The sequence below is a fragment of the Mangifera indica genome, chromosome 3, assembly GCF_011075055.1.
Source record: "Mangifera indica cultivar Alphonso chromosome 3, CATAS_Mindica_2.1, whole genome shotgun sequence".
In the NCBI taxonomy this organism is placed as follows: Eukaryota; Viridiplantae; Streptophyta; class Magnoliopsida; order Sapindales; family Anacardiaceae; genus Mangifera; species Mangifera indica.
This window is the reverse complement of record NC_058139.1, coordinates 2,753,094-2,764,649: the sequence shown is the minus strand read 5'-3', so window position 1 is coordinate 2,764,649 and position 11,556 is coordinate 2,753,094. Positions and strand designations below refer to the sequence as shown.

General features: G+C 34.5%; 2 protein-coding genes across 3 annotated transcripts; both read right to left on the bottom strand.

Annotated features, from left to right (window-relative positions):
* Positions 1-345: 345 nt before the first annotated feature.
* LOC123210086 lies at positions 346-4,973 on the bottom strand. The gene is made up of 10 exons (XM_044628280.1): positions 4,753-4,973; positions 2,160-2,505; positions 1,982-2,015; positions 1,661-1,882; positions 1,350-1,439; positions 1,184-1,249; positions 1,005-1,096; positions 863-910; positions 638-751; positions 346-560 (listed from the first exon to the last, which is right to left on the bottom strand). The coding sequence occupies exons 1-10, from the start codon at positions 4,784-4,786 to the stop codon at positions 488-490; spliced, it is 1,119 nt and encodes a 372-aa protein (XP_044484215.1). The 5' UTR covers positions 4,787-4,973; the 3' UTR covers positions 346-487.
* A 1,386-nt stretch (positions 4,974-6,359) lies between these two features.
* LOC123210087 lies at positions 6,360-11,065 on the bottom strand. 2 transcript variants are annotated; one of them, XM_044628281.1, is made up of 6 exons: positions 10,494-11,062; positions 9,961-10,074; positions 8,433-8,513; positions 7,588-7,760; positions 7,397-7,493; positions 6,360-6,782 (listed from the first exon to the last, which is right to left on the bottom strand). In XM_044628281.1, the coding sequence occupies exons 1-6, from the start codon at positions 10,794-10,796 to the stop codon at positions 6,675-6,677; spliced, it is 876 nt and encodes a 291-aa protein (XP_044484216.1). In that variant the 5' UTR covers positions 10,797-11,062; the 3' UTR covers positions 6,360-6,674. The 2 variants fall into 2 exon arrangements, with proteins under 2 accessions (XP_044484216.1, XP_044484217.1); XM_044628282.1 differs by lacking the exon at positions 9,961-10,074 and having other exon boundaries at positions 10,494-11,065.
* Positions 11,066-11,556: the final 491 nt, after the last annotated feature.

Here is an 11,556-nt window from a genome sequence, read left to right as displayed (position 1 = left end):
AATTGTGATCACAATTTAAAAGCACGAGACCATCATAGTGCTCTGTTCCTCTGAATCATCACTTCAGTTCTTTATTTAACAGGCTATGCTCCCCTGGAGTTGTATTTATACAGAAAGTTGGCCGATCACAGTCTCTTTTCATTTGGACATTTCTTTACAATTCAATCATTGCTCAATAACTCTAGTTACAAATCTAAACCAGGCTACATATTTAACAAATTATTCAGAAATGGGGATTTTTTTTTTTAATAATCTTTTGCATTTCTTACTTGTTATAAGTGGACTTTAAACCCATGACTTATGGCTGTTAAGTTTAATACAAAAACAAAAGAAAGAAATTGAGGATTGGGAGGGTCTAAGAATTTGTATGAACTTGTCTATAAACTTGTATAATGTGGTTACAATTATGCCTCTTATCCATATAAATGGATTATAATAAAATTAAGAATGTTAATTTCTGGATTCAGGGTTTCTGTATTCTCCAAAACTAACTATACAGAATGAAGAAATCAATAACTCTCATGTATGCTGTAGAGGCTGTTTCTTTCCTATCTCTTCCTCTGAAAAAAAAAAAATTCTCATTTTCTTCAAGGACTTGAACACTTGTATAGCTTCATGAAGTATCAGGCCAAGTTACCTTGCACACTGATAAGAATTTTTGAACCATCTTGACAGCAGGTAGTGTTTCAATTTTATCGTTACAGCGAATGCGCCATAGCATGGGATATGCATTACTGCTACTGAAAAGTACCTTCAAATTCCAATTGAATTGAGAGAAAAATCATCAGTATTAACTGAAACTACTCATTGAAAGAACTAATTTGTATTGAATTCAAGGGGGTGATGATTTAAGAATGCATACCAGAGAGGGGCATATGAAGATGACAAGTCAAGAAATGGATATGGCCACCTGTTTCACCAGTACAAACAATCCCCGTTGTAATAAAAAATGAAATGAAGACTGAAGATTACATTTCAGAAACAAAAAAGAGACTTGCATTTACCATAGTTTAACACAAGCATGAACAATCCATTGGACTATAACATAAGTCACTGTCCATATGTAGAAGTATGCAACACGAAATAGAGGAAAGCGCTGAAAGGGAAAAAGGAAACCAAGTCAACATGAATCTTGCAAGAAATTGGAAGCTACTTGAGATTGAAACTGATTGAGGGAACTTACCAAGCAATTCAAAGAAGCATCACCCAGCAGGAAAACAGCATTTATTGTGTGCATATTTATGATTAACTGCCCAGCAAAAAGAAAAGAATCGATTACATTATTTCAGGAAAAGCAATTGACTAAATAATGTGCAGAACTTAGAATTGAAGCTTTGCATAATACTTACAATGTTCAGATTGTAATTGTTGATTTCAAGAAATGGAACAATTACGAACCAAAAAACACAATCTGTGAGCAAAACAGCCCCTGCACTCATCTGTTAACAAAAGGAACAATAAATCAGTCACCTCCTGTATGAAACTAAAAAAACCAACTTCATCCATTTTTTGTTTCAATACTTCAACCACACAGAGCACAACTGCATTGCCATTGCAGGCAGCAGGATTCAGCTAGAGAATCACACAATTATTCTGTATTTGTCTACTATTAAAAAATTTGAAACACCCGACATTCAGATGCTAAATCTTGGCAATTTACCTGGTAAATTATTTGAAAGGCATAGCCCCAGAAGCCAGCATATTGGCGAACATCAGCTTCTTCATTAGAGTTTGTGACTTTTGCAGCATTGTTCGAATTTTCACCTCGAGCAGAAGCCTCATAAGTTCCATTCTCCGCATCCATCTCCAAATTACCAACCTTTTCACCACTAAGTCTTTTCTGATATTGGCAACATCCATATATGGAGAGTAATGATCCAAGCTACAAATGCAATACAATGAAATGGTAAATAAATAACAAATGAACACGAAAGTTTATCAACTTGAGAGAAATTTCTGTAAAGTTATTAGAAATACATACTCCAAAATAGACTGTGATTAACGTACAAGTCCACCTGTCCAGAACCAAGAAACATAAAATATAATTAACTTGAATCCGAATCAAGAAAACAATGAAATGTATATTGAACCGAAAGTTGTGAAGAAATTTAAACTTCCATATGGGAAATATAAAAAAGACAAAATCGAATAGAACTTACTGAGTATAAAAGTAAAAAATGCTGCTTCCATCTACAAAAGCTGTGACAACTAGCAATAGCAAAAGAACAAAGAAACCAATAACTCTGAATGATAGGAGCCAAGCAGGATGGACTCCTTTTAAGCATGGCCGCCAAGTTTCATCATCAAACAAAGTTCCTGGCGATTCTTGGTCTGTTTCTCCACGATTCGACTCGCGGAAGCCTTCATATTTCCATATGAGAAAAGATGCAAAAGCCATCGAAATGATTACCCAAATGGCACAAAGTAGTACTCTCCAATTAAACCAGTAATCTGATGTGGTTGTATCCTCATTCATGGCTGGTTGCCATGAAACTTTTGTGGATCCTGTCATGTCACTCATTATGTTACTTTACTAATATGAACTGGGATTCTGGAGAAATTAATATCAACAGATTTTCACTTGGGTGAAGAGAAACTATAAAGACCAAAACTTGAGACATTTAAATGATAACCATCTTTAAATTGATCGAACAATTCATAAAGTCACTGCAAGAACTTTAGCAGAATTATGATCATGAGCTCTTTATATGATTCCCTGAGCGGAAAAAAAGTGAAAATCTTTGAATAATGAAGGGAATAAAAACAATGGAAGAAATTAACAGGAGTTCAAGAGAGTTCAAGGAGAAGAATTGTGAATATGGTAAGTGAAATCTGAGGAAAACCTGAAGATAAAGCAAGAGAGAATAAATTCAGAAATAATAAGTTCAAAGAAATTATCTGTAGGACACGCATTAGTGTAAAAAGTGAAAAACTCTGGGGATAAAGTAAAAGAATAAGTTGCAGAAAAGTAAAGTTGAATGCTTAACAGTGTTTGATTTGCAAAATACAAATTGATGAAACCAAATTTCCCAGTGTCTACGCCAAGCAATAAACGGTCATGGCAACAACTAGAAGTTCTAAAATATTAAACAAAACAAAGTTCAATTTGAACCCATTTATCTAGGATGGTAGCAGATATTCCAAACTTTAGGAATGTTTCTTCAAAAGGTTTAAGTAATCGAAGATTTGCTCCTCAAAGAACAAGAAGAAGAAGCAGCTAAATTCTAAGCCAAGGAAAGGTTGATGCTTGCAAGGGAAAGCAAGAAAATGCGGTGCTGTGTTATAGGAGATGCTTTGCTTCTTTGCTTAATTTAGACAGAAAATGAGAGAGAGAGAAAGGGACAAACATAAAAGGATTTTATTCTTTGAGCGCAAGCTTCATGTGTTTCTTTTAAAATATTTTTATTTATTGTGTCTTGTAAAATGGACCAGAGTTGTGTCAAGTCTCAATCCTGTTATGTCCATGCAAATATAAAATTACAAAAAACATGTCAATGTTGGCCACCTTTTCTTGGATTTCCAGTCATTTTTATTTTTTATTTACAGTTTCAGAGACAGTAAGAGGGCCATAAACTTTGTGTTTAGAATCCTTTTGATGCTTTTTGCGTACAAGCATGGTATAGATGTGCTCTTCTCTTTCTCTGAGTCTGAATATTTACCATTTAAAAAACTCAGAAATTATATGGTGGACTCAAGTACTATTATCTTTGATGAACCCACTTTTTGACTGATGATTTTTACCATTCTATTTGGTCATCATTCACCAATCAAGACTCATGATTAACTGAGGGATTACTCATGGGGATTCATGATTTTGATATTGATGATACTCAAGAAGTGGGACCCAATTTGACCCCTGGTCCAGGACTTAACCCCTGCATAGTAAAGGGCAAAGCTGTCATGACCCACCCGAGAATCCTCCTGGGGTTTAGAGTTGCATCTCATCATGATTCATCAAAGATTGAAACTCATCGTTTTGCATGATTATAAGGTGATTATTATAAAACCTGCAGACTTCAGGTCCTTCTAATATCACATTGCAAATAGCTTTCATGGCTTTTTACTTTTAACACTATCAAGAGTTAAAACAAAAATAAATAAATAAATAAAGAAAGAAAAGGGTAAAGTGATAATTCGGTAGCAAAAATTGTTAATGTAATAATTTCAATTTTAATAAAAATAATGCTAAATAATCTTTAAAGTATTCAAAAATACTGCAAAGGTGATTGATGGGGATTTGAAAATGATAGTTTGATAGTGACTTGATGACTTAGACAGACTTGGTTTCCAAGAAAGAGCAAAAAAAAAATAAAGGACACGCCACAAATTACTTGGTGAATGAACAACTTCTTCCTCTGTTGGACAAAGCTTTTGTACAAATACAAGCCTTGGAAGAGGCTAATGGAATCTGGGTCCATCTTTGACATCTAGAGATTATTAATCATTTCTTAATATTTTGCCCATCAGATTGCTTCTAGTTCAATTACACTTGACTTTAGTACCATTAATGAATATTTATATAATACCCAAATTATATAATACCATTAAGGAATATTTTAATTTCTTTGCTTGAATTGAAACCCCACCAAACTAAATCCAATTCAATGAATATTTTGGTGGATTCTTAGATACCCACCTAACTAAATCCCTTTAATACGAAGGGACAAGGACTGATTAATTTGATACCCTTAAATGATTAACCGAAAAAGATAAAAAGCAATGAAAGCAATGGGTTATGGGTTGAAGACAAACCGAACAAATCCATAAGAAACCTTCTGTTCATCATGAATTTAACCCAGATGAGAAACCACCAAATTCAGTCTTCTGTATCAGCTACATGCATATATCTGAAACATCAACTTTGAAACCACACTGGCATTATCATTTAGGCAAGCTAGCTCAATCAATTTTGAGGGATTAAAATGATGAGCCCAAGCTCTGAATCTAGTGTAATGTGAGCATCAAATCGAGAGGATGGTTTGATTTATATTGGGAGAGTCACAAATAGTTGGTTGACATTACAAAAGCATGAATTAGCTGCCCAGGCGAACCCAACACTCAACTACAACTTCAAACACTGTTTTTTTACAAGTATCATTAATCACAGTATTAATTCATTCATACTCTATAGCATTTAAACTAATCACACAGTTTTGCAAACTTGAACCACATTAAATTTTGACTTTAAAGAAAAAAACTGTGTGATATGAATCTCAAAAGAGAGTTGTTGAGATTAGAAACCACAAAACTATATGAATCTTGTGAAGACAAGAAACGTGAAGACCGCTTGCCAAACTAACTATTGAGATTGGAAAACACAAAACTATATAAACCCTACATCAAAACTTAAATTTTTTGGTGTAACATCCAAACCTCAGATCTTGAACTTGGGATCCTTAACTATTTGAGTAGAAAGCTAGCTCAAAACCTTCTTTTCAGAACATAGAATATTAATTCTGCATGACAGAAACTGGAAGGAGTACCTTTCATGTTCAGTGGGTATTGATGAGCTTAGTTCCTGAACTTTCAATGATGATTATCGGAGACAGGATATAGCTTTAGAAATGTGCACAAGCGGGACAAATGGAGTGGAATTTTTTTTTCCAAGTTTTATGCAGTAAATTGTGTAAACGAATATATTTATTTGTATGCAAACACCAATTTTAAGGAACAAGCCTTGAACAGAAACACCAACAGACAAAACTCTTCTTTGTATGATTGCTAAAAGCATTAATGAAAGTTATGAAACTATCTCATCTGTATATCATGCAGATTTCATGCGACTGATGAATCTGATATAAATTATAATGTTTAACTAATCAAAAAATCAACATCAATAAAAACCAAAACAATGGTTTAACCAAGAAACTTCAAGCAATTTCTTGTTTATTCAAACAATATGCCTGCATTCAAGGATGCTATAACAAACTGGAAAAGAAAAATATTTCACTAGAAAATTGCAAATCGGGAGCTTAAGCATTTCTCAGCTGCAAAAGTGCTCAAAATGGGGATAACCAAATAGGCCACGCTGCAAGACTTCATGGTAAACATATTAGTGCTGCCAAATAATCATAATAAATGTTTATGTAATCAATCTGATATATCATGCAGATTTCATGCGACTAATGAATCTGATATAATGTCTAACTAATCAAAAATCAACATTTTATTAAAACAAAACAAGGGTTTAACCAAGAAACTTCCAGGTGATTTCTTGTTTATTCAAGCAACTAGCTTACTTTTAAGGATGTGATAACCAGCAGGAAATGAAAAATATTTTACTAGAAAATTGAAAAATTAGGAGCTTAAGCATTTCTATGGCGCAAAAGTACTCAAAATGGGGATGACCAAAGAGGACATGCTGCAGAACTTCTTGGTAAACATAGTGCTACCAGATAATTGTAATAAAATGTTTATTTACTGTTCGTTTGAGAATCTCCTCATATATTTCTCATAAAATATACATATTCATCACTGATTTCTTCCATTAAGTTCCCTACATAGGTTGTTGACAACTTACACATCCATCTAGGGAAACATTTGATGAGATTTTGGACCTATAATTACACTTACACTGTTTTACAATTCTGGTTGAAGTAAGGTTTTCTGAAATTAATGAATTCATGCTAGGGATGTGGCACCTCTACCATTCCGTAGGGATGCTAACACCAATATCAAAAAGAATCACCATCACCCAGTGTGGAGAGAGAAAACGGTGCAATAGCAACGTTGAAAGTTGGTGACCCTACTCTATCAATGTGTTTCATCTCAAAATCACCTTCCTGTATTCAAAACAAGCAAAAGATAATCTTTCGTAAGTGTTGAAAAATGATAAGATCTCAACAACAATTTAAGGAATGATGATAACAGCATTAACCAATTGTAAGACATTAAAATGCATGTATAAAAATAGGTTTTACTTCAAGGATTACAAATTTATGTCTCTAACCAACTTTGAATTAAGAATTTATGACATATCCTCTTTTACAAAAGTCAAGAGGAAAACCACAAACTGGACAAAGGGGCATGGCCATAGTGCAGGACCACAACTTATTAGGATGAGGCACTATGTTGACTTCTAAGTATCAATATGTAACATAAAAGTCTAGATCATAGAACAATAACCATAAATGCAGTCTGTAATAATTAGACACCCAAAAGTCTAAAAGGGGTTGTCGACCAAGCATATCTGCACTTGAGACAATCTTCAAACATAAGAAATTTTCATCTCATTCTGTGCACCACTAAATATTGATGGCATACCATCATGCACATGCTATCACATAGTACAAGACTCAATCCAGCAAACTGGAAATTTTTAATTACATTAATTGGCAAAACTAATGATCCTTAAATTAATAAGTATGGATGCAGGAACGAAATCCTCCCACTTTACCATTCTGCCGCTGGGAGTGCTTAATGGGCAGGCAGATGAGTATTCAAAACCTGTCCTTGGAAGTATAACCGGCTGTTCACCTATAACTCCAATTCCCCTGTAAAAAAAGCGAGTTATATGGAGGTTCAGACTGGAAAAATTAAAAACAAGAGAAAAATCTCAAGACCCCAGATAGCATGACAATGACTCACCAGACATTCTCACTTTTTCCATTGGCATCAGTGATAATCCAATGCCTTTTAAGAAGTTGAACAGGACGATCTGAGTTATTGGTAATCCTCACTCTATATGCAAAAAAGTACTGCCCCTTTGAAGGTTGACTTCGACCCTCAATGTACACACTCCTGACTTGAACCCTGATCCCCTAGAGTCCATCATAGGTTTTGTATATCAACATTGAGTTTGTATCCTTTTTTATTCTCTTTTATATTAAAAAAAGTGAATGAAACTGGTTTAAAGCAAGCCACTTAAGGTAACACAGAATTTGTATATCATCATTCAGTTTGTATAAGTTCCTTTTTTATTCTCTTTTATATTAATAAAAGTGAATGAGACTGTTTAAAGCGAGCCAGTTAAAGTAACACAGATTCGAATAAAAAGAGTGGCAACATGCTATTCAGTTTGGACACTTTGAACATCCAACCTAATACAAGGTAGAAAAATATACAGCAAGCCTGGCCAGTAAGAGAAGTAAAGCATACCCATGACGTGCATTCCTGTCACTTTTCTCAGAAGCAGAGTCATAAGAAATATACTTACAATTTTCATTAGATTGTCAAGAAATGTCAGTACTATGAGACAACAATAATTGGCACAAACAGGTCTATAGTGAGTTTCAAAGAAAAGCTGGATGAACTGTTGCATAGATTGGACTGAACAACAGTTCAGCAGATTGTTATACATACACAAGGCACTCAAACAAAAAAAATTGACCTAAGCATTTAACAGAAACTACATAAGCCTTTCATAAGCCAGCTAAAACAAAACATGTAGGCACCATGCAACATTTGCAGTAATAATGAAATTGTTGTCATACCAAGGTTGTTGCATCACTTGAACATTTCAGGAGTGAGTATGGAGCAATTTCCTTTAGTTCATCACGATATCTGGCAGCATCCTGGTATAGAATATTGTAAAAGAAAAACATCATAAAATAGCTAATAAGATACAACACCTCAGCATGTATATAAATCACACTTAAAAACACAATTTCTGCAAACAATCTTGAACTCGAAGGTTTTAACAAGAAATTGTATCTAGACCACAACATAAGAATTATTACTAATCATTTATTTTATTATTGAAACAAATATTCAAATTAGCCTACTCCAACCATCTAACTAGAATGCTAACAATTGAAAATGGAAGATAATTTATCAAAACAATCATTAATGATGCAGTTAAGCTTGAGGGCTTCTTTGAAGATAAAGCGACATGCATATAAGTCCCTCAATATCAAATTAAAACCTCTGCTCATGCAGGTTCCAAATTCTTTGGATCAAGGTAAATATATGATGATGTTGGCTGAAGGAATCTTGGACCATTTGCTTGTGAAGCTGTGTTTACAGGTTGTAATGGAAATTTCAGGGGCCGATTTTTCCATCCCTTCTGGGTATCACTCAGATTATTATGCAAAGTTGACTGTCATGGTCTAGGCTATTGAAATTGTGCATGACCAAGGCTGGTTATAGCTTAGAACTGAATATTACACCTTGGCAGCTTTAATGTGCTTTAAGAGTCCTATATTTAATCCCCATAGCAGCGAAGGAACCATTGAATTGTCTCTCCTGACACTGCTGACAAGCTATCGAACCTAGGGTTGGTTTGTTCTTTTTTACTGTGGCTGAAATCTCCCCCAGCTGAAGTTTGCATGGAGCTGCAGGGGATTCTTTAGGCCAGTCTAGTTACAAATTTCTTGATGGTTTGTCTTGATTAAGGATTTCTCTTGGGTCTTTTATGACATTTAGTACATAATTTTTCTCCCAGTAAACTAATCTTATTACCAGCTTCATAATTAAGGTTTGCTCCAAAAACAGGCAAAGCTTAATCTTCTACTACCAGTTATGGGAGATAGAGGAACTGTCACAAAAAAATTTTGAGTCTTTCAACCAAAAAAGTGGAGCACCACCAAATTATAGCATTCAACGATGCAAACTAGACCCATTAGTTTAAACAACAAGGGAGAGAGGAATGACATTAAGGTGGTTAACCTACAATAACATTAATTTATCAAATACTTATACGAGTTAAACCACCAATCACTCCGCATACAGAGAGCCATTGCTTTATCGAGGTCCACAAAGCCCATAGACATATCCCCATAACTTGAAGATGATTGTACCACTCATAACTATCAAGAAATTTGTCTGTCTTGAAAGATAAGAAACCTTTTCGCTAGCCACACGGGTAAAAATAAAAAATGTATGTCTGGTCTGCTGCATTCATTTTGCTGAAGCATTGGTGAACGTATATGCATACATAGGTATTGTACATATCAATATATTGATATATGTATCAAAACATAAGGGCACAAATAGTCATATTGGGCATCATCAATAGGTTACCTCAAACCTTTCCTCCAGAACTGCCTCTTTCATTAACCTCCTAAGTCGAAGAACTGGCTCCTCTTCCTCAAATGATTTCAATGAATCACGAATTCTTGCAGCTTCTTCATAATCCTAAAAATATAATTAAAAGAAACAATGCAAATTTCTAATTCAAGAATCTCATATCATGCAATCTTTAAACCCTCATTTGTTTGGGAATAAAATAAAATGATTAAAATGCAACACTTAACATTAGATTTTTAGTTACACGTAGTTTCTATCAACTAATAGTTAAATTAGAGCAGTTGAGTTTCTCATTCCGTTTCCTACATTTCTCAGCAACAAAACAATGTACTAGAAAAAACAAAAATCCAACCAAATTCAAAATTGAGTAATAAATGGATAAAAAATGTAAATTCTAAAACCATCTCGCGTTCATTTAGAAAAAACTACACGGCTACTAAGAAAAGCGAAAACAACATCATTCATTCATTCCATGGCATGTTTCATAGAAAGGACTATTACAATAAACATCAAATTAAATTACAAACCTCGGATTTGGCAGCAACTTCCATTTGGTGCTTCAAGAGAGCATAAGTTTGGCTCCGAGAAAACAAAGAACTCCGACTTGACCCAGCTGAATCCGAACTCGAACTCAGCTTCTCCCCTCCACCTCCACCACCAGCACCAACACAAGCCACAATTCCACATGTTCTGTTAACATCTTTGTAACCCCAACCGACTCTCCCCCTCCTCCCCCCATACTCTAAATCCATCCAACTATAACTCCCTCTACCCTGCAACACACAGCTCCTCGTTGACGTTACAGCAACTTTAAGACTTATTGCATTCATTTTCTATCAGAAAATTAAAAAAGAAAATAGAAAAAAGCTTCGTCTTTTAAGTCCAAAGGCGTCTTCTTAATTTGAAAAAACACACGAACGAATGAGAATTGTTGCTTCCTTTTTTTCGGGATATGTTTTACGTACGGCACTGAACATTGTCTGGCATCTGCCTGTCTGACATGGATTGACGAAATTAACCTCAGGAACTTGGTCTAAAAGACGCAGATGTGAGTGTAATTTTGGGGAGAAAAGGGTAAGTGAGTTTGGGAGTTGGGCTAATTATGGTTGTCTCAGACGGAGGGGTTGGTGATTTTTTTCCTGGTTATGATTATGGACGAAAACGTGACACGTGGGAAGATTTTGTTGGTGTTGATATTTGAGGCCTTTATTAAGACCTGTATGGTCTGTCTTGTTTATGGCCTCAAGTTGGACAATGGGCCTAGGGGCCCTAGGCCAATGTCACCTTCCTCTCATAAAACTAAGAATTTGGCGTCATCAATCTGTAACGGGAGAACAACTATTTTGCACCGATTTTCACTAACACGATAAGTTGTCATCTCTATATTTGAAAGGCTATAAATTTCTATCTTTTTTTCCAAATTTTCTCGTTAACTTTTGTTGGGGTACAACATTCAATCACACGAAAAAATAGAGCAAGCACAATTAAAAAAACATATAAATATTTGATTTGATTCAAATTACATAAATTTATTTTAAAACTTAATCTTTAATTAATCAATTATTATATTAATTTGATTTTGGAAAGATA